The sequence below is a fragment of the Vidua chalybeata genome, chromosome 2, assembly GCF_026979565.1.
Source record: "Vidua chalybeata isolate OUT-0048 chromosome 2, bVidCha1 merged haplotype, whole genome shotgun sequence".
Classification (NCBI taxonomy): domain Eukaryota; kingdom Metazoa; phylum Chordata; class Aves; order Passeriformes; family Viduidae; genus Vidua; species Vidua chalybeata.
Window position 1 is genome coordinate 19,981,545 of NC_071531.1, and position 23,638 is coordinate 20,005,182.

The 23,638-nt window shown below is 40.0% G+C and overlaps 1 protein-coding gene across 4 annotated transcripts in view; it reads right to left on the minus strand.

The window, feature by feature from the left end:
- Positions 1 to 6,778: 6,778 nt before the first annotated feature.
- SHROOM2 (shroom family member 2) overlaps positions 6,779 to 23,638 on the minus strand; it is a 117,290-nt gene continuing 100,430 nt past the window's right edge. For 3 of the 4 annotated variants that reach the window (XM_053935193.1, XM_053935192.1, XM_053935195.1), the window contains 4 exons: positions 19,516 to 20,067; positions 18,455 to 18,635; positions 13,658 to 13,930; positions 6,779 to 9,611 (listed from right to left, as the gene is read on the minus strand). In XM_053935193.1, the coding sequence (XP_053791168.1) occupies positions 9,345 to 9,611; positions 13,658 to 13,930; positions 18,455 to 18,635; positions 19,516 to 20,067 (1,273 nt within the window). In that variant the 3' untranslated portion in view covers positions 6,779 to 9,344. The remainder of the gene's footprint in view (positions 9,612 to 13,657; positions 13,931 to 18,454; positions 18,636 to 19,515; positions 20,068 to 23,638) is intronic. The other variant, XM_053935194.1, reaches the window with a different exon arrangement.

The window sequence follows — 23,638 nt, forward strand, 5'->3', positions numbered from 1 at the left end:
TAGGGAGACTGTACCTCACTCATGTCTGAACTTGCTTCCTTTCAATCTTGCACAGCACTAATATCCCTAACAATGGTCACATGCTTTTTAGTGCTTCTTGTATCCAAAATATGTCAGAGACCTTTTGTCCAGCATCTACACTGCTGGTAGTATCCTCAGAGCCCCTGCTGACACACTAACATCCCTTTATTTTTGTCCTTAACTCTCCCTAGATTCCCTTACAACTGAGCCAGAAGACTCACAGAAGCTTCCTATAAAAAATCTGACCCTTTTACTACTGGTCAATTAAAAACCAAGGGGAAGTGGGAACACACAAAACACAGCTGCCCAGGCTACCTCCAGTATGGGCTGTTGAGACCTTTTCTTCAGAGAGCAGCTGTAGATCCATTGGAATGGGCTCACTATTAGTTTTTGAAGCAAAATTGAGATTACTATTACAGGCTTAAAAAATTTAAGAGGAATCATTTCACTGTGATTGTATCTCACAAGGGGCTGATTTAAAACCAATAAAATTTGTCTTTGGCTCAGAAAGAAATTGATGTTTCTTCCCAGAGATGCAGAACACAAAAGCTGGCATGCATGAAATGAAAGGCTGCTAAAATTAGATGCACTCTTGTGGTTTGGGTAGGCTCCTGGTTATTCCCAGATACCCAAAAGTAGGTCATTCAAAGCTTAACAAAGACATTTCCCTCAGACTTGACATTTTAGAGCCAGTTGAAAAGACCACCTGACGGGAGAATGTTATCAACACGTCACACTGGGGTTTCACTCTCCCTTGGCAGTGTTTCTGAGAGAGCTGCAGTGCTACACCACCAGGCTTTTGTCACTTCATTGCAGCTGCTTTAGCAGCTTGTTCTTATCAGCTGTTAGAAGTGACAAGGAAATCAAATACCAATGAATTTTCATTAAAGGAAATGAAAGTAAGAGATCAATAGAAAATTTTAGCTGCTAACAGAGAATGGGGGTTTAACAGCTTTACAAAGCAACTCATCACATAAATGATGGGGAAGTATTAAAGTAGTAGGAGAACCATACAAATAACTGGTTGCTCATTAGCTGATCATGGCCATGATCTGACATAGGAAATATTTAGGATCTTTACTGACACCCTAAAAGGGTATCTGTACCTTTGCCCCAATTCCTGGCTACTGTAATAGCTAAACAATGACTGTGATCTTTCATCTGACCAGTTCCCTATTTAGATTAATGCAGTAGGAAGTAGATAGAAATACTCTGGTGACCCAGAACACAAGTAAAATAGGGTACTGCAGAAAGCAAAACAGATTTCTTAGGAAAACCCAAACAGCCACAAGCTGGATGGCAGTGGAGAGCAGGATGCAGCTCTGTAAAGAGCCCCAGACAGGGCAAATTCCTTAAATATGTGAAGGGAAGTTGCTTTTCAAAAGCATTTTATTCCAGCATCTCCAATAAAAAGGCAGGACAGCTCTACTATTTATCCTTCTGCTGGTCTGTCATTTACTTGGGCAGTGGGGGAAACAAGTGTCACACTGCCCCTGCTTTCCCTCAAAGCCCTACTATAGCCAGGTTACAAGGCAGAGATGAAAGGTCATCAATGCTCCAGCACATGCTGGAACTTGGGACAGTTTCAAAATGTGGGGACAACCACCTGGAAGGTCCTGATAAGAGGGTAATGCTTTTATGGATAGCTTAATTGGTCAGCACAGGAGCACTGGTAGGGAACCCCAAACGTAGGAGACAAAAGCAAACTTATTAACTAATTGAACCATTAAAAGTAGAAGGGTTTGTGGTAGTTCCCATAGGTGCATGTGTGGAGGGAGTCTGTAATGAAGAAAAAAAATTGTCTGAGCCATGCTGCCTGGAGTGTTCTAGCCAAGGTCTTGCAAACTCCCACCTGTTTTCCTGACCTGTCAGCTCCAAAAGCCATGTTATAATTACTGCTGCTCTTTAAAGACCCCTGTTATAAAACTGTAGGCAATCTAAATATTTACCGAAGTAGTCACACCTCGGTACGTGACTGTGTAATGTAAGAACAGCAAACACAAAAGGTGAATTTATAGTGACAATAAAATTTTTATTCCCAGTTTCCTGACTTCCAGAGACGTTATGGTCAACCTCCACATTGCACTTTCCCTGTTATTCCTGACAACAGTACTGCACTCCTGACACCCTTGAACATTTGCATCTAATTTTTATTTTCATGAATCTGTCTTGTACTTGCTGGGTCCTGACAGGGCTTTCTCTGCTCAAACGAGTCTCATGCTCTATGTGATGCTCAATAGCACACACAGAGCAACTTTTAAATCCCAGTTTTGATCAATGAGTGCTCTTTATGTTATGACATACTTTCTTTACTCTCTAATAATTTACGTGAGTCTCTTCTCTCATTTTCCTGTCCTTTGCATTGGATATAGACTGTGGGATCAGACACAATATTTTAGAAAGTTTATGGAGTTTTCAGCAACATTGCATCACAAGTTACTACTTTCCTGTGTTTCAGCCTTTTTCCTAGAGCATAGAGCTCATGTGAACTGATCATTCATTGTGGTCCCACACACATTTTGAGAGCCTGGTCTATATCATTGCCCTGTCCATGTGATTGCCATAATTTTTTCCTTGATTAATTGCTATGCATGTCACCATGTGAAATGATAATTTTGTTTGAACACACCCAGACTACCAATTTTTCTCTGTGCAACTTTCCTCTTCTCTGTTTGCCATACATGTTGCAAACAGTGACCATTATCACTGGGCTTCTTTTGTAATAATCACATATTGGTTTGGTGGAAGTGCCCATAGCAAAAAATGCTGGTCGAAGTAACTCCACCTTTGCAAAACCAGTGTGACAATGAAGTTTACTCACCTAGCTTTTTTTCTTCCTTGTTGTTTAAAAATAGGAAGTGGTGGGTTTTTAAAAAGTCTTTAATGGGGCACATTCTGGTCACACTTCTCTATGGAGTATTTCTGCTTTCAAATTCACTGATGGCCTACCATGAACTATGTAAGAATGTCCTGGGAACAGAAACCCAAGATCCTCTACTCCCTATTGATGGAAAGGCTGAATATTTAGATCTTCAGCTTCTTGCTCTCTAAATTACGCTTTCCTGGCAGAACACAATGATCCAACTTCAACAGGAACAGGGTATTGGTATTATTGGTAATTGGTATATAATATTCTATTGGATGTAGAATTGGTATTCTGCCCTCAACCAGAAGCCTGGTATTAAATTGAGCTCCAAAGAGGTGGCAATTAGGTAAGCAAAACCCCAGAGAACAAGCCAGGTCACCCATTCTGTAAATGTGTGTTGTGCTGTAAACACCCTCATCTCCCAGCTTGTGTGACTTCAGCATCTCAGCATGTCCAGCTAGGTGGGCTGTTTAGTGAATTTAGGATGACCTCAGAGAAAGGATGACTTCTTCCTCAAAGGGAGGCTTCTTTCTTTGAGGCTCCTTAGTGCCAGAGAGCTGTTCCAGTGTCTCCTGAGCCTATAAAGGCTCAAATGCACAGAACATGATGGTGTTATACAGTGAGATCCGAGATTCTGAAATTCCGAGTTATTCCCTGTAACTTTCAAAGATGCTTTAGGATATTTTTGCATTATAGTAACTAAAAAGCCTGCCCTAGCACATGGAGACAGAACACTTCTGCCGTGTCACGTATGGAGAAAGAAAACCAGGAAATTCAGAGGCCCGAAGCACTTTACCACTGGTTTAGTTTTTCTTCCTTCAGGGCATTGATCCTTCCAGGCTTTCTTGGTTTTCACTTCCTTATGATATGTATCACCCCATTAGTAAGAGAATGACTGCTCCACCCCTTTCTAGTCAGTGTTGGCCACTTTCGATCATCACAGATTGTTTTCCCATTTTATCTCTGTGTGAGAAAGCTGCTGAAGCTGCAAATCCTGGGAGTGGCAATGAATAGTATTCACAGGACTCATGCCTTTCCTATTTAGATACTGAGATAAAAAATCTTATCTTCTTTCTATTGCTTATTATTTAGCCTGCTACTGCTCATTGTATTTATATTTCTCTGAGGCATTTAGCAAAGACACAAGTGTCATTTATCAGTAACAAACATTATGAAGAGCAGACAGCTGGGAAGTGAAACAGATGTTGAAATGAAATTATTCTCATCAGGAAGATTTTGTTAATTCCTCTCAGGCTTTTGGACTTCACAGCTCCACCAAAACAATGTTTTGGTACAACTCTCACAAGCAGACATCCATCACCCGTTTCCAGAACATGTTCTCCATAAGGAGCCCAGCAAATGCTGCTGTCACAAGGAACAGCAGCAGATCAACAACTCGGTAACTTCGGACCACAGCTTCCTCAGAGCCTGTACCAGCTCCTCTTACAGAAGTTGCTGGGAATTAATAGTTTAGTTAACACAGCTGCAGCTTAGTATGCACTTAAAGCTTTCTTTCACTAATTCCATTAAAATATAGGAACATAGACCTAAAATTCTTGACAGTTCTCACCTGGGACATGTAGCATGCAGGCCTTTTAAATGCCATTTTGCTGGAGATTTTATATTACTAAGTAAGTAAGTTTAAATATTTTTCTATATCTTCCACTACATCTTCAGCTTCACAGTCACAAATCCATTTACTTTAATTAAAATATCTCCTGTGTTAAGACAATCATGAGCAGCAAATTAAAGTATTCCAATAAAAGATGAAATGCATTGGGAATCTGGGTTGTTCTCTAGTGGCACTGTTGCAGGTTAACAAGTGACACCTGGAGAAGAGGAGTTACACAGAATTCCTCCTTCTGCTTCACCCCATATGGGTTGCCAGAAATCACCAGATATTCTTGGTATCCCACCCCTGGCAGCAGCCAGAACAAGTTAGTCAGCAGCAGGAGGCAACAGGTAATGGCATTCTGAGGATACATTTCTTGTTAACTTCACCAGGAAGCAGTTTGTTGCATGGAGGGGACTTGAGAGGAAGGGAAGACACAGACTCCACTAACCCTGACGTGGTTTGGCAGTAGCGGAAGGCACATCCTAGCCACAAGGCCATCTCCTCCCTGCAAAACTCAGACTGCCTCCAAGACAGATATCAAAGCATCTAAAAATGAAGCCATTGTGTTAAAATGAAGGATTTTTAAGACATGAGAAAAAAATTTGCATTTTTACTAGCCTTGTGCTCAGGAAAGGCTCAACTGCTGTGACTAAAATAAAACTCAGTCTAAAATACACAACAGCCCACTGGCCCACATGGTTACAACCCAGAAAAAGGTGTTTATTGTAGGCTGAACTGAAGTGATACTTGCTCTACTTGTAAGTGTGCTACTGTAGCCTGAGTGAGAATTACCTCCTACTACTGAACTGCACCCAATTTATTTCAATTCAAATTTTCCTCTGGAATGTAGTAAGTTAACCTACCTCAAATGGAACAACTTTATTCACAGAAACATTATAAAAGCAGCAGGTAGAAAGAATGAAACCCAAGATTTCACAGGTGAGTTGCTAATTCACATGGGTTACCCATCTTACAGTTTATGGACCATTATAATTAGTTTCACAGATCATTATAATTAGTTAAGTTGCAGACTGGAACTGTGGTAAATAAATGTGATGACCAATTTCCCACTGCTGACAACTGACAATATATAATCCAATTTAAAGATGTAATTGTTAATTTCATAACATTCTGTGGGCATGATCTGCTCAAGTATACAGAAAAAACCCAATTTATCCTCTAAAAAATCTGCACAACTGAGAAGCCCTTAATTAGAATAGGCCTTGCTTTCTACTGCACATCATAAGGGCTTGTTAGAGCTACTGGATTGCCAACAGGTTACTTCAGCTGTAAAAACTGAGACAATTAAGTACACTAAAATTAGTCACTAGATCTTAGGAAAGAACATTGTGAAATGGTGACTCCTTTGAAATCTGAGGGCCTCAAGTACACCATGAGAGAAAATAAAGAGCGGAATTTCAGTTTAAAGAAAGGCAATTTAAAAAAATGCAAACGGTACACAAAAACTAGACTGTCTGGAGCTGCCATCCTGGATTATACCTAATGCTCACAAAAACAGGCACAAACAGGTGGGTCCATCCATGTATAAAGAGAGAGGGAAAAGAAGGGTGAAAATAAGTTTAGAAGAATCCTACAAATACCCAAGTATTTTTCTTTCCCTAACTCCCCAGATTTTATAAAGATCTTCACATACAATCACAGACAATTAATTTCCAGGATCAAGCTACGGTTCTGTGATCTGTGGTCAGATAAATTTCTACATACATGCCAGTGTTTCCCAATAAGGCAGAAGATTCTGCAGTTAATCTGAGAACCCCCATTAAACTGAAGTTTCTGTGAAAGTCTGTTAGAGTTAGAGAATTCACAAGTGATCTGCTCTTGCAAAAAATCTCACGCACCACTGATTCTGGATATTGAAGTATCCATTCTAAACATGGGATGAAGCTGAAACAGTGGAATTGCCCAAGCAGGAAAATCTAAACTGTTCCCCTGGCATGTGCTCTCTAAGTGGTGAGAGACCCATTTATTTTATCACCTCATAACACATTTTACCTTTCTGCCATCTCATATTCACACTCTTAAAATACTAAATAGACACAAACACATTTCTGGTACTTACACTGGGAACTTGAGAATGATTAATTACCCAACACATAAAATAAGCTGTACAATGACAACAAACTACTTCAGACCGCAAGATAACTGGCCTGGCCTTGAAAAGCACTATAGATGGGCACCACGAGATGGCCAACACTGCAAAGCAGCAGAGCAAAGCAGAAGCTTTTGACATTAACACTGCACACAAAAACTAACTCTACATTGAAATATACAGTTTATTTTCTCGAAGTCAAGCAATACCATTTATCAGTAGGTACATGTTAAGTGTCAGGCAGGAAAACTGTACATTTTCACTCTGGGCTGCAGGATCCAAACAGACGGAGAAGCAGTGTGGAAATCTTTCACTATACAAAGAGGTCTAGAATTGAGAACAACAAAGGATGAAGAAACAGCCATCCCCAGGACGCCAAAGGCAAAACATTAGCACCAGATTTTTTTCAAAAAGCAACAGTACAGCTATTTACAGATTTACATATAACATTGGGAGGCCACCATCTTCACGTTTCCAGGGTGAGTGATTTTCAAAAGTTTTGAAAAAGGAAAGGATATATTAGTGTCTACGCAACTGTTCTGTGAAAAGGATAATAGATATAGCTTTCACAATATTGCTACCTTTTATCAGAGATCTAAATCAAAGTACTGTATACAAACACATTGTAATTATATTATTCTTCACATTTCACATACACATTTCAGAGTAACCACAATATGTAAAATTTTTAAAATGCCACAGATAAAACAATGCACACTTTTCTCCAAGCTAAGACAAGCATAATTTATTTATGTTTAGTTTTGGGTTTGTTACGGTTAAGGGATAGATTTAAGGACAAAGGGACCTGTTGTCCTAGGAACATAGCAGCAAATAACTGAGATGCCAGAAGACTACATTTCTGAACTAGGAGGGAGAAACCAAGGTCAGCTGTAGGTCTTGTAAAATGGTAGCTCCATTTGACCTCAACTGATGCACATCAACATAATTTCAATTAAAATTTGGTCCAGGTATACAAAGTAGTGCACAATAAGGGTGTGCGTGAGGGCAACAGTCCTTTTTAATGTTTCCACCTGTTTGTAAAGGACTGGTTCCAGAGGATTTTTGTTCCCCAGTTCCCCAACTCACAAGGCACTGATCTGTGCCTTTCCAGTTCTCTCCCCACAAAAGAGAGGATTCAGCTAAGAAGGACAGAAAAACTCTTGTGAATGCTGCCATACTGCAGGAGTAGTGGGAAGAATTCTTTGCTCTCTTTTCAACAGATGACTGTATTTTCACCCTGCTTAGCTACAGACTGGCATTCACATCAGCCTTGAAAATGGCTTGTGGCTGGGGAACCTATTTGTCTGAGGAGAGATAAATCTTTTCCTTACAAAAATGGAAATGGCATATACACAAAGTCTTCCCAGACTTCCTCTGCCTGCAAAACTTTATTTTAACATAGAACTTGACACTTAAGACACTATAGAATTTTACTGCAGGTATCTATGCAAGTCAGCATAACCCATCACTGTGCTGCAAACATAAATTAGCACCTCTTTTTAGAGCTACTGGAAAATATCTAAGTCAATGGCAGTATTAGGACATCAGATTAGTGATCTGATACTGTGAACTAACATCCTCTCCTTTATCACTGTTCAATGGAAAAAACAAGCCAACATCCCCACTTATGTTCACAGTTACAACACAGTTGCTCCAAGTAATGCACAGTATTTACATGGCAGAATTGTTTCTATTGCATTTGGTAGTCTGAGAAAGAGGAACAAACAGTATTATGTAGGTCAACTTCAGTATAACTTAATTGCCTATATAAAACCATCACAATGTTGAGCAACCAGAAGAAAAACACAACCAGTGTCCTTAACCTACATTTATTTCCACAAAGTGTAGTGGGTTTGGGACAAGAAGAATAAAAACATGCATAAAAAAGCACAAGAAAGCAAACGAGCCTTCTAAATAATTTAGATGAAAAATGTTTTGAATAAAATCAGCACAGTACTTCCAGCCCATTTCTTAAATCAAGTACAACTTGGTAAAGAAAACCACTTGCATTGCATTAAGAGGGTGTACAAATATGTCTTGCAAAGTAATTTAAAAAAAATCTTCAGCAAGGTAGGCATTAGGTGATTTGCAAGCTGCTTAGGAAGCATTTAACTAGACTGATTTTGAAGTTGTTTTCTGCAAGGGGAAAGTGCGATCCTATATACAATATTACAAAAAAGTGTCTGATGCCACAGGATCAGAGTGACACTGTATTTCAGCAATCTGAATATATTAGCTATAAGATGCATGCTTCCCCTATTTAATGTGTCTTTAAAAAAACATAAAAACCCACTAAATTTAGAGCTTCTAAATGTGTGTGCATTTGTGAATTGCTGTAGGGTTTCCCAGCAGACTGTGCAGCATCTGAACATAAAGGAAGTATACAACCTATTTTAAAAACCATTGTTTGCACGCACAACTGCCACAGACCTTGAACATTTGAGCAGAAAGGTTAAGAGTCTCTCCCCTTTCATGGAGCTTTCTGGAAGTTAAGCAATGAGGAACAGCTGTAGAGTCCAGCAATAAAAATGTTTTCTAAAAAATTAAATACATCATTCAAAAAAAATGAAAGAGAGCTGTTATTATTGCTGTTGTGAGAGCTATTTTTCTCTTGTGCACTTGTTTCTCTACCACACACTCAAGCAAGCCAAAAGACTCATTTGTATACTTGGAAACTGCCCTATCCCTTCCTTCTTTTCCATTTTTCCCATTGTTGGTTGCACTCAGTGCCCTTATTTGAGCCGCTCAGGTTGGAGGCTGTCAGTCAGACACTTCAGCTGCTCCTCCCCCAGCTTGATCTTGTCCTCAAGCTCTCGCTGCTCAATGATGAGGGCTGACTTCATTTTCACAAAGTGCTCATAGTCTGCTAAGTTCTCCTCACTCAAGTAGTTCGCCAAAATGTCGAAGACAATGCGCTCTCGACGATCCAGGTTTTCCTTCAGTTCCTTTGCATCCTCATGTTGCTGGGTCAGCAGCTTTTGCTTATCTACCAATGTCCGCTTAGGAGAAAAGAGAAACAGTTAAAAATTCACTGGGTTCACTAGGTTGGGACAATAGCTTCAGTGTTCAATTCTCAAGTCTGTTTTATCTACAGAGACGTTCCTGAATATTTAGAAAGGTGGAAAAAGAACATGCCTTAAAATTTAGACTAATAAAATGCATTAACAAACTGATAAAAAACACAGTAAATCAATGAAAGACACACGATTACTTTCTCTTGGCCTCAAAAGCATTATTTCAAAGATTCCTTTACTATTTAATAGTTATAAATAGCTGTATACAATATAGTTGCTTTTGAAGAATAGTTCTTCAAATTAAGACTCAGCTGTCTTACATCTTCCATGCAGCACTGGCACAGCTGTGGTTACAGAACCCAGAAACAGACCAGTTAATGGAGCCATTTGGTCTTATACAGCTCCTGACACTGTGTATTTCGCAATTCTGCTGCATCCACAAGCCTCCCGGATGACATGTGAAGTCCTGTAGTCTTCAGACATGAGCAAAAGCTGAGGCAAGACAAGAGAAGGGCAAAAGGGAAGCAAAAGAAAGAGGACAGCAGAAGACAGCAGCCTCTCTGCCAGCATCACCTGTCTGCACAGTGACAGTCCCACCTGAATCACCCAGCTACACTCCTTTGGCAGTACATGGAGAGAAACAGGAGTACCATCAATCCAACCTATTTCAGATGTCTGTCTACAAGTGATTGCTTTTTTCCAGTGACAGAGTATGGCTGGCTTACTCTGACATCAAGAATCCTATACAGATGTCTGAACTTAATTAAAAAGCATCCCTAAGAGGTACCAATCCATAACTTCTAGCTTGGCTTCAGAGATGAATTTTCTTTGAGAAGCTTTCTTCAAATAAATCTCAGTCTGTTCTAATAAACATGTCTATCTTTTTAATTTGCACCTTCTGTTAAATCACGCATGCTGTTTAATAAGCCTGAAGGATTTACAGAGAAGTGTTTTTGTAGGATATAAAAGTCTTTTCAAGATGGAAGTATGAGACAAAGGGGGCTACAGATCAGTGAGCTTTAATAAACCTACCTGTCAGAGTTGCCCATGCATCTTGTGCTGACTCTTTCTGCAGACAGACCAAAGCTCAAGAGTAAAATGTTTTCAGATTTGTGCTCTCAATGTACTTATAATACACAGCCTAGATTAAAACTCAGGATTCAAGACAGCTATGGAAGACAAGTCAGAAAAATCACACACTATTAGAAAAAACAGTTTAATCTTCCCTTGAGCTTATGCCAGGGAAAAAAAAATCCCACTGCAAGTTGCAAGCAGAATTATCTGCTGCAAAGAGATGGAACTAAAAGTCCTCCTGAACTCACTAGGGCAAGTAGCAGATAGCCTCAAACCCAGAAGTGGCTAGACTGCTCCCAGGACAGCCTTGCAGGTGTGTGCATGCTGAGCAGCAGTAACTAGCCAGAATCTGATGAATGCAAGAGGGCGTGGACACAAAGCACAAGCAGTAAGAAGACACTGGCCTTGCTGTGTAAGAGGAAGGGGGCTGGTAGCTCTTCAGATGAAGCCCCTTTCAGAAGCTGAATTTGAAATATCTGATACTGTTCCCTGTGGCAAAAAAACAAAAAAAGAAAAAAACCCCAACACCTATAGCAGAGCATCTGAAAGTCAAAATATTAACTCAGCAGTCATTATTTGACTGCTTTTATTGAGAAAGTCTGGTAAGCTGTTGCTGGCTCCTAGAAAGTGGAAAGCTATCAGAGCAATGTTTATTAGACAACATCATCTTGGAAAGAAAAATCAGTGGTCACTGGGAATATGCTCCCCAACAATGGAAGCAAAATCCTCTGCTTTGTTTATATGGTACATTAGTGGTTCACCATATATTATCATCTGACCTACTAAAATACTAAAGGACCACCAAAAAAGCCACAAGCACCAGTCTAAATTCAGCATTTTAAGATACATTTCACAGAATCATAAAATGGTTTGGATTGCAAGGCACCTTAAAGATCATGTATTTCCAAGCCCTGCTCTTATCAGACCAGGTTGTTCAAAGCCCCATCCAACCTGGTCTTGAATATTTCCAGGGAGGAGGGCAGGTACCTCCTGAGGCCTGTTCCAGTGCCTCATCACCCTCAGGAAAGGTTCCTAACATCTTATCTAAACCTGTCCTCCTTCACCTGCAGGCCGTTCTCTCTTGTCCTATCACTACATGCCCTTGTAAAAACTCCCTCTTGTAAGCCCCCTTTAGGTACTGGCAGGCTGCTCTAAGACCTCTCTGGTGTTCTCTTCTCCAGGCTGAGCAGCCCCAACTCTGCTTGTGCAGTGCTCAGGCCTCTGATTAACAGAGTGGCCTTAGTCTGGAAGGGCTCCAACAGGTCTATGTCTTTCTGGTGTTTTGTGCCCTAGAGCTGAATGCAGCAATGCATCCACTCACAGGAGCAGAATCCCCTCCCTTGACCTGCTGGCCACACTGCTTTTGATACAGCCCAGGATACGTTTGGCTCTCTGGGCTGCAAGTGCACATTGCTGGGTCATGCTGAGCTTTTCATCCACCAATACCCCCAAGTCTTCCTCTCCAGGGCTCATCTCAGTCCTGATGGATCTCTCCTGATGTTACTATGGTAAGATTGGTGTCAGTGCATGTGAAGATGAATAGGGATTGAAATATGTTAGGGATTTGGAGTTCTGTCAGTATAAATTTGACATCAGAACACACAGACAATTTCTGACTGTCCTTACTACACCACCTCCTCACCATCTTCCTTTTCCACATCCAGCCAGTAAGCTATTTTTATCACAGCTCTCAAACTGTGTTTCCTATGAGCACAAATCATGGTAGCTCCTTCCCCATCACACAACTGCAACCAGACTTAGAAAGAAGCCTAATGAGGGATTAAATTTCTTCAAGTGTCAGAAGCTTTGATCTGCCCTTTAATAAGCTGTCAAATACTTTCCTTTCCACCTCAGTCAGAGAGAAGTCTGAATGGCCATTAATCAAGTATGTTGGGACCAAGCAGCAAAAGCACAGCTTCAGATCAGTCCCAGCACTTACTGGTTCTTATGTGTGAAATAATGCAACAGGCTGAAGAAACAACATGAAGCCACAGCCTGTGGAAAAAATTCTGTTATAACACTTAGGTGGACTGTTGGCATTTCAGTCCACAGCTACAAGCCAAAAATCCTACTTCACATTCATTTAACCGTAGAAGCTAAACTCACTCGAAACACACACCCCCTCCACACTCTCTATTTATTTTAGCCTAAGTTTCACACTATCTACATCTCTCCTTTGGTGCATATCTGTATTGCTATCTATCTCCTTCCTTGGTTAGGCTTGATGGGATTTGAAGTTAAAAAAATTACTGCAGGCAGAGGTGGGATTCAACAGGTTAAGAGCACCTTGAATACTCCTGCTCCTGAAATTTTCACTTCTGTTGGGAGTCCTCTACATCACTACCAGGCTATTCTGCCTGGGTAAAACATGTTTTCTACTGAGAAGTTCTTTTTGCCATGCCTCCCCCTGTTCCCCCCCTCTCCCTGCCTTTTTTTAAAAGGTTTGCCCTTCTGTTGTTTCTTGCTCTTGCTCCTCACTAGGCAGGAAGCTGTAGTAGATGAGAAGCATTTTCTTTTTAACAACCTTATAGATTTGTATCAAGATCCTCACTGAGTATAAAGAAGTCTGCAAGCTTTCTGCATTACAGCACAAACACTCCTTTTCACATCTTGAATTGTTACCATATTTTTGTTTGCCTCCTTTTTATGCTCTTATCAGTAGATTCCCTTTTTCTTTAAACTTTTGCCAAGAAGTCTGTTTTCTAGTATGTTGCACCACAAACCCACTTTTTCTCAGCAAGCCACTTGTAGTTTCAGTATTCCAAGAAAAGAAGGCAAAGAGGAATGTTTTAAGAAATCTTAAAAAAAAAAAAGAAAACCACACCACTCTCTTATGAGATTTATCCACACACTATCCCTCATGTTGAGTGCTGCAACTTTGATAAACAAAACCAGGCAAACTCCCCTCTCCCATGAGCTTCCCTAAATGTAGGAATATTGTTGTTGGCCCTTCTCACCCGTTCTTCTGGAGAGGTGCTGTCATCCAGGTTATTGAGGGCGTTTTCCACCCGAGCCAGACGACCAGACAGGGACAGCAGGAGGTTGACCACTTTGTCAAGGTCACCAATAAACATCTTGAATTTGTCAAACTCATTTGGTTTGCAGACTTCTTTCACAATGGCCTCTACCTCCTCTCCCAGGATATTGTTTGCTTGGATGTCTTCCAGAAGTGTCTCCCGTGCTTCTCTCAGCACCTGCAGCTTCCTACTAATGCTGTCAATAAGTTCTTGCTGTGGAAAATAAAGGAGATAAGAATTTATTAGCACTACTGCATTTTTCCCTACTTCTGAAAGTAATGTCAGCTAGTGCTCTAATACATTTCCAACTTCCATGAGGCTTTGATAATGAGTGCATTACAAATAAATTGCCTGTGTCGAAGGTCTACACCTCTGCATTCAAAGGTTCAGAACATAGCTGCACAATGCTCAGCTAAAGACCTGTGCTAAAGCAAATTACCTTTGTGGAAAAAGATGAAGGCTTTTCACCCTACCAAGAAGCCTTCCTGCTTTTTCTTTGAGCAGCTTTAAAGCTGCTAAGAACAGCAGAAAGCACAGCATGTGTCTGCATCTCTAAATATCAGGTCAAGTCCGTAACACCTTGCTAAGAGCTACACTTGGGAAGATACACAGTACTAGAAAAACAATCCTGTATTTTCCACATGATGCAGTTATAACTAGGGCACTGTCAAGCTTTCTTTTCCTTTCTGCATAATATTAGCATTCCTCCAATAGCATTCCTTCCACTCTCAGAAAATCTTCGCATTAACAGTGCTTTACAACATTTCTGCAGGGCAGTTATAATCCCTAGAGCACAGGGAATAAAATCTACTGTGTTGTACAAAGCAGCTCTGCGCAAAGCTGTGCAAAGTGGCTCTGCCGAAGGACCAAAGAAGCATCACTGTCCCAGGCCAGGCAAATACACAGCCTCACTTGAAGTCTGGGGGGCTTCTGTGCTATAGTCCCCACTGCCTGAGGTACACTTGCACTGCCTTAGAAAAGCATGTCAGGTGCAGAACCAGCAGAAACCAGACCAAGAATCCAGATCTTCTTCGATCACCAGTGGTTTCTCTGTGCTACTTCCCTGCATTTGGGAAAGAGGTCTTGCTTCTCACATGCCCATTAGCTTTTGCCAGTGCACAAGTGGTGCAAGTCAGCTCAGCCAGCTGTCGACTCTGAGATCATTCACACCCTAAAAATGCCTTGTTCATTTAAATGTAGGTGCCTATTTCGTATTCAGCTAATTTCAGGTAAGAAAAATTTCCAAAGCGTTCTCTAAACATACACCTCAGTATTCCACCTCAGTGCAAATTCTGAATGAAAATTACATCCTTTAAAATAGTCATTATTTCACAGTACCCCTAGCTTTCCTTTTAATTACTCATGACATTCTTTAGGAACTGTGCTTTCTAAATGCAAATCTGATTACAAGCCTTCATGATTACTGAGAAACATACTGATAGCAGCTGCTGCTCACAGAGGCCACTGAACAGTCATTGCCAATTTATTTTGGGAACAAAAACCAGCACAAAACAAAGTCTGTCATCTTAACAGAAAGCAACTACACCATGAAAATGGAACAGCCTTTTTGAAAGTAGAAATTCAACCCATGGATTATCAATACTGGTCTTTTCCTTTTTGATTTAATGTACTCAGTCCAGGTTAATCTGGATCTGGGTTATCTGTTAGCCCTGGTGCCCAAAAGATTAAGGTAGTAAGCAGTTCTACAGATGCCTGCTTTATTGACTGATTAATCTGCAGGATTTGATTTTTTCTCCCTTCTCTCAATGCAAATGCAGTTTGGTTTGGATTATGTAGGTCACAGTGCTACACTCTCATTTCCCTCAGATGACATGCACTATGCTGCTGTTTCACAATTTGAAACACAGCAAGATACGGTGGAGCTCTATGTTATTATCTCAAGGTTTTTTCACTTCTGCAATTATGCTGCAACTTTCTTTAATTAAAAAAAAAAAAAAAGCCACATGGCTGCTCAGCATTTACTGATCTGGTCTGCCAGTCCAGACCAGGTCTCTCAGTTTCTTTATTTAAAAAACAAAGAAGCCATTTTCCCAGTAACATCCTATGTAGTAACATCCCAAGCAGCTGAAGCTAACCTCTAAAGCAACAAGACTGTCATATCTATTAAGAATTTGATTATGATTACTGATTGCTTTGTACCCATATGAAGCAGCCTCTGCATGCAGCAACTGTGAACTCACTACATCCTTTTGCTAAACAGCAGAAAACCTTTATTATGTTCAATATCTACTGAGCCAGATCTGCAGTCTACATCTTCAGACTGGCAGATGAATAATTTATAGCTGTGAATTCTGTACCAGTACACAAGAAAACAATAAAGTCATTCTTGCTGATCTGACTAGCAACACAGAAGGTGGCTCAGCAGAGCACTGCTCAGGTGGCTTGCTGCTTGGCATGCTTTTATGTTAATTATACTCTGCTTTCAGCTCACTACCCCATTCCTAAGGAATTCAAACCTCAAACCAGATAAAAATTGGTATACATGAATTATTTTTATACTCTTCAGCAGCTGCTGAGATTTTCCTAAGGGCAAAGGGGAAACTTCTACACAGCCATACATGGATTTTCCTTTCTACAAAAAACACTCTTATAGCATCTTGAAAATCTGATCAGTATTTTATAATTGTGGTAAACTTACATTAAACCCAGTACACAAGACACACCCATTCCATTCCTGCTAGCTGGGAATACAGGGATTGGCTCAAAAAAATCAAAATAAAGAAAGAATTAACAACCCTTTATGGAATTCCAATACTTATTTCAAAAGTAAAAAATATCACCACACATTTCTGGTTTGCAGAGCAGAGAATGATAAATACAGGAATTGTTCCACAGTGGACTGCAATTAAGATATCTCATAACAGATCTACCGGTTTCCAGGAACCAAGAAACAGGTTCTGGGCATATGGCCCATCTAAAATTACTGAAGTCACAAAGTGTGCCATTAAAATGTTCAGGTCCCTAAGAATCCCTTGTTAAACTGTTGCCAAATATGAGAAGCTGGACCAAGCTGTATCTTCTGTCCATTCAATAAAGATGCCTTGACCCAGTTACAAAGAGTTATCTATGCTTTCTGACAAGATCCATGATGAAAGCCCATTGAACTGAGTGCTCCATCTCCATGTGGAAGAGCAGGGAGAGAAGCAAGCAGCAGGGTGTGTGTGCTACAACATGTACACTCAGAGGAGAAGATGGGAGGGATCTGCTAAAAGCCCGTTGTGAAAACCTTCCTGTGTCATATGATTAGTGATATATACTGAAGCTGGGGGATGGATGGAGAAGTATGAAAAGGGTAAACATGATTTTCCTGTTAAGAAACCAACAAAAGTAAATGGCACTCTTGCTTATAAAAGTTTTAGTATTTAGTTTGTTGAGCACACAAGAAAGGTTTAAGTTTACCTCCCTCCTATTCTGTAATTAATGAGAATGACACTAATTGTAGCAAAATCATGAACGTGACAATCATGTGTAGCACCAAATAAAACCAAATTATTTAAAATGAAATGAAATCCCTAATTTGTCTAAGTAGTACAGCTGTTGATTCAGCAGCTGTCTAGTAAGAGGGTGAGGGAAGGGCTCCTTCCACACCATGCCCCTGGCAGTGCACAGCACATTGAACTGTGCAGTGCAGAGGCAGCTGAGGGAGGCTGAAACAACACAGAGCTAATAGAAAACACAACAGCCTACTAAAATGCAGTGCCAGCCATGCCTGCTCTGAACCACAGGTGGAAATCTCTCATTCTTAGCAACTAAATACAGTCCTAATAATTAAAAATAATTTCTTTGGGACTGGATTATCAAGTACACCCTGGCAGCTGATTTTTAAGCAGAGAGCTGACTTGGACAGAAAAGGTTTGCACACCACTGCATTACTGGCTTAGGTAAACAGAGTTAAACTACATCTCTTTACTTGATCAAACAGAACATTTCCTCCAGCTTATCCATACTGGGAACAATGATTAAAATATTTTGTGCCAAGTTACTAATGAGATGAATGCAATGATTTTACTGTAGGACAACACTTTCTCCAACCACACGAACATCAGATCATCGTTGCCGTACCTAGGGAATTATGGTGACCTTTGATCAGAAATAAAACACCAAAGGATGGGGATGAATAAGAAGACTGCTTCTCTCCCTTGTGAACAAGCAACTTCCATTGAATCCACCAGGCTAATTAATTATCTCCCACAATCATTATTAATTTGGGAGGCAGGAGAAATAATTTGCTGCTCATAAAAACAAAGCGTGAGGAAAAGAAAATAGAAGGTGTGTGTATATTCCTTCTCTCTTGAGACAAACCCAAACTCTGGGAACATCTGGAAAATTTGGAACAACTAAAACCACCACCAGCTTCAGTGGGATACATAAGCACTGCTGGTTTTTTTTACATAGTGAGAAATAGAGAAGGACCTCAAATAGAAAACGGTATTTTAAAAAACCTCCTCAAGACTTTTCCCTTTGAGACTTTCCAAAACATACAAGTTGCAAGAAGCACCTAATATGAAGTTCCTAAATTCACAGGTGTACACTTAACTCATCCCCAAAAACAAACAAAATAAAACCCCCAGAACCAAAAGAGGCTGTTTTTTTTCCAAGTGATCCTGCACGTCTAGAAGGCTTTTTATTGAAAGACTGTTTACTCAAACAAATTCTCATTTAATGTAGTGAACAGAACTCAGAGCCTCCCATTACACTTTTAGAAGTGTCTTTTACCTTTTTCTCTGACAAGTCATGATCCAGCTCATCTTCAGAATCATCCTCACTCTGCTGCTGTTGCTGCTGCTCCTGCATGTCCTTCATTTTAATCAGCAGCTCTGCCTTTGGTGCAGATGTGCTGTAGTAAGTAGAATTTGTTGTCAGGGAGATGGCAGATGGTGTACTCTGCTCCTCTTTCCTGGGAAAAAGTCAAAACTTTCATTAACTGCCTAGACACACTAATCAATGAAAAGAAAGAAGAATGTTTTAGAGCCATAATTTCCCCAAGCAAGCAGGGGCTTCAAGAGAAAACCATTACCTATATAAATAAGATAAATAAACACTGTCTGAGAATAAAATCTGTATGAATTGAGTACATGCTCAGCAAAAGTTAAAACTGAAATCACGCAGACGATCATACATCATTACAAGAATTGAAATGCATCAAAGATATCACATCTGGAAACAAAATGGAAAGCTATATTTTACAAAGTAGCGCAAAAAAATCTCAGTGTCATAGACATACCTCTTGAATTGGGATAGTACAATATAAGTAATTAACTTTTTGATTAGGGAATCATAAACAAATTTCTTGAGAAGGATATAACTTATCAGAAAATTTGTATCAAGAAAACAAAAAAACAGAACATCAATGTGGATTTTTTTCCTTCTTTGATCTCATTCACTTCTAGGAAATGCCTCATGCCCACTTCAAGGTGTCATCATAAATTTTCATCACACAAAAAAGGCAAGAATTTTGTTCCTTCTCTATCTAGTTACTAGACTGGATGATCTTGGTAAAATATGTAATCATGATGAAATAGCAAAAATTAATTATTTTGTAAGTTGTCAAAAACTGGCTTTCAACCATGTCTTGGAAATCTTTCATATTGCACAACACTGTCATTTCTGTCATTAATGCTATCATTAGTAGTATATGCTTGACTACTGTTTTATCACAGAAGTTTCAGAAAAGACCCTCAACAGAAGGAAGACTCACCTCCAGCCCCCATAGAATACTGACACACTCTGGATGAAAGCTTACAAAGACATACCAGCTTACAGAAGGTCATACTCACTTCTCTTCTGAAATTTTTGGAGAGGGAACTTTTGGCAGAAGCTTCCTGCGCTGCTGAGCTTCTTCTAGGAGATGTTCATCTTTAGGGAATATACCAACCATCAGATCCATTGTTGTTTTTATTTTCACATTAGGATCTAGTATGTCTGCTAGAGATTTATCTCTTCCCACAATCTCTCTGGCGAGTTCCTCTGACTTCCAGTCTTCAAAGGTCTTTTCTTTGGCCTTTACATAGCTGGATGCTTGGGTGGCAGCACTGCTGTCCTTCAAGTTGCTCCCAGGTTCTTCAGCTGGTTGAGGGTCAACTGGTTTGGTTCTGGCTTCTGGCTCTGGCTCTACACCTTGCCTGGTGTAAGCACAGAATCGTGAATAGGATTGCTCAGAAGTGCTGAGTGTTTTAATCTGGTCCTTTTCCAAACCACTGGGTAAAGCAGGAGGCTCCATGGTACTGACAAGGCTCTGCCGACTCTCCTTCTCTGCACTGCTCTCAGAATGAACTATCTTGATGGGAACCATTTTCACTGTAGTATTGTTGTCTATAACCCTTTCAATTCTGGAAAATAAACAAAATTTATCCTGAGATATGGAAGAACCTTAAATCTGAATTTGTATCTGCAAATCAGAGGTGAAGCCCAAAAAGATAGGTAAGAGTGAGGTATGGACAATTCCTAGGACTGTATCTCAAGCCCTAAATCTACATGTTCTTTTCTGCCCACAAGTTTTAAATGGTATTATTAGTTCATTTGTAAGGTATGCAAGCATCAGTTTGTACAATACTCATGATACAGGACTTCTGTTTGTTTCCATGCACACGAGAGTCCAATCTCAGCAGCCAGGCCTCAGATTTCAGACAGGGCTGCTGAACCACCTTTACCCCTTTGCTGCCACAGGCACAGAGGAAAATGCGCCCTCAGCCCACCCTCACTGCCTCACAAAGATCCAGAAGCTGTCAGGCCTTTTGGCCTAACAGGCTGCTGAGCTGCCTGGGGAGTCTGCGATGCCCTCACATCAATTCTCAGCTCTTCCAAGGCAAGAGACAACAGACCAGATGGGAGCATCCCACAGGCTAGGTTTTTGCTGAGCTACAAGAATAACAAAGAATCACAAACGGGAGATTTGGAAATCATTCAAAACTTAATTACATGGTTAAAAAATAATCTTCATTTATAAAATTTAACATATGACATAAAAGCTTAATAAATAGAGCCTACCATAGTGTCCTAGTTTTCCACTTAAAGAAGAGAAACCAGTCATTGAAGAGGATAACACACAATTCTGAATATTCTTTTTAAGAGAAGCTTGTAGCAGAAGTTCTGTACTGCACAGCACAAAGGGTCACCATAGCCATTCAGTAAGGAAAGGTATTCAAAGCAGAGGCTAACTTCAATTTTTAAACTGGACAATAACATGTTAAATAACATTACAGAAACATCTGTAGTGTATGTAAACCATATAAGAAACTGAAGTCCAGTTTAGTGGTTCTGAGTTTGCAAGAAGTTTAAAATTATTGTCATAATGTGGGTTTGGAACCTCTACAGCAAGGAAAGGAACATTGTCTACTAGCTAAAATATCTGGTTTCATCTGGCTGGGTAGTTTGCTGCCTTTCAGATAAGTGACCAAGACGTACTACAGCTCTTTTCTAAGTGTGGGTGTGTCAGCTTCCCTAAAATAAGCTTCTACTTTCTACTGTTAGTAACAGCAGAATCTGTTTAACATTTTTTTGTATCTTGTATTTTAAAGGTATATTTGCCTCCGAATGAACGTGCAGCCCCCCAGTAGGTATTTACTTTCCACATGTGCTTTGTGGATATGCTTTGACATACTGATCCAACTCCTGGGGCAGCTTTTCCAGCCCATGCTGAACCTCCCCACTCCCATTTCATCAGGCTGTTGTCATTCAAGGGGATTGTAAATTTAAAGAGCTCATTTCTGTGCCCACTGCTTTGACCCAGCTCCCCACCTGCAGACTGGGACTCTCCTCCTGACTGCAGCAGAGCCGGACAGTGCCCAGCCACCACCCCAACCCTTTATTTTGTTTATTTTAGTTAAATCCCACATTATTTGAAGCTCCATTAGAATATGAAGAGGAACATATTTTAGAATTTGGGGGAAATATAAGATGAATGCATAAATGTATGGGGGGCAATTGGAAAAGAAGTGAGCTGAGTGGAATTCTTCATCTAAAATGCCCAGCATCTGTTTTGAGGCTTTGAGCACATTCCTCTCAGTCTAGTCAAAGATTTTCCAGAAACTTAAAGCATCATTAAATCGATTGCTTTCAGTAAAAGTAAAGACAGTTCAACATCAGGTGCTTCAAAAATTCTGTTTCTGCAATCACTACCCTCCCGATTTCTGAAGGTTTTCCATTTGTGGAAAGGCAGCATGAAATTATTGACTTGCAGCAACTCTGCTTGTGGACATTCCAAAGCTTAACCCAACTACAAGTCAACTCCTTGACTTGAGTTTAGGTTTAGTGGAAATCTATTGATGCACTCTTTTCAGCTTTGCTGTTGCTAAATGGCAATAGCTCAGTTGTGTACACCATCAGTGTACAGTACACCACACAGTAATGTGTGTGTGTTTGCCCCACACACATTACTCTACCCTGCACACACACTCACTTTGGCCTGCTGATGAACAAGACACTTCTCTTAAAAGAGTAAAAAAAGCTATAAGCTAACATCATCAAACATTACCTGCCCCCAGCAGGCAAAGTGGCACATCCAAACACTCATACACAAGGAGCCAATAGAAATAATAAGCCAAATCTGATTAACTATGTATTAAGATAAATCTACTTAACACATTTTATTCATATGAAATAAATATCATATAAAAAGTTCTGTGGTATGGCCACCACACTTGTCCTTTTTGGCCAAACCTGTTTTAGTGAGTAACTTAATTATTACCTGGGGACAGTATGTTGTGTGCAAACAAGAGCTGTCTGGGTCTAAGAATTTTAAATGTTAGCAAAAGATTCGCAGGGTAAGTATTTCATCATTCACATATGAGCATATAATTAGGCATACCTCAGTGCTCATTTCAATATTAAAACTTAGCAAAAAGGAAGGACAAATACAATTGTCTTTCTACACATCCTTCGTATCTGTTCATAAAGTAATACATTAAGGAAGTCAAAGCAAAATACTATGGAAGTCATTATTGTCATCTACCTTAGCACATGGATTCTAGGGTTCACATGACATTGCACTTTTCATTGTAAATTATATTATTACTTCATGTTAAAAACACAGCAGAATGAAACCTCATTTTTTCCTCCAGTTGTAAGAGGAAAAACATCAAGGCCTATTTAGGAAAAAAAGTGATTCATGTTTTCATGTCATGAGGCAAAATGGAAAACAGCCTGAGTTTGTTCAACCATTTACATTAAAGTAGAGAAAAGCCATGCCAACTGCTTTTGCTCAGAGAAACAACCTCTGCATGAATTCAGCTTAGAGGTTTTGTTTTTATTCTTTAACCATATATAAATGCTGAAGGATTTATGAAAACCAAGATTCCTGAGCTTCCTGGAAGAGTTTGTTATCTTGTGGGAGAATAACCTTTTATGATGTTAGCAGCATATGACAGATGCAGCGATCCATTAATTTCAGTCAGTTGTCTAATTCTGAGTTTATCTACCCTGGGAAATGACTGACAATCTCCTACTGAGTGTTCAGTCCATGTCAACATAAAGTGTTGAGGACCCCTCCACAGACAACCTGAAGTGCCACATTTCACCGTAAAAGCAACATAAAATCAGTCATGATTTGCCAAGTGTATATTAATTGGTCTGTGCATTTTCAGAACAGATGTTCTCACAAAGGATCCAGCTTCCCTTCCCACATCTGCTTTGCCCCTGCCTACACTGATTCATGTTTATATACAGACTCAGGTAGGGGAAATGATAACAGGGACTTTTCTGACTTTGCCTGTATTTTCAGAGGAAAATCCCTTAGAACCCTTCCCTTTCATTTTCTACTAACTACCAGGTGTAACACCTGGGCAGCACAAGTCAACTAAAAGAAACCACAGACCAGCTGAAGGACATTAATGGTATGAAAAGGAATTTCACACAAGTCTGTGCTCTCTAAAATATGCTGCAATGGCAGCTTAATGAACTTGA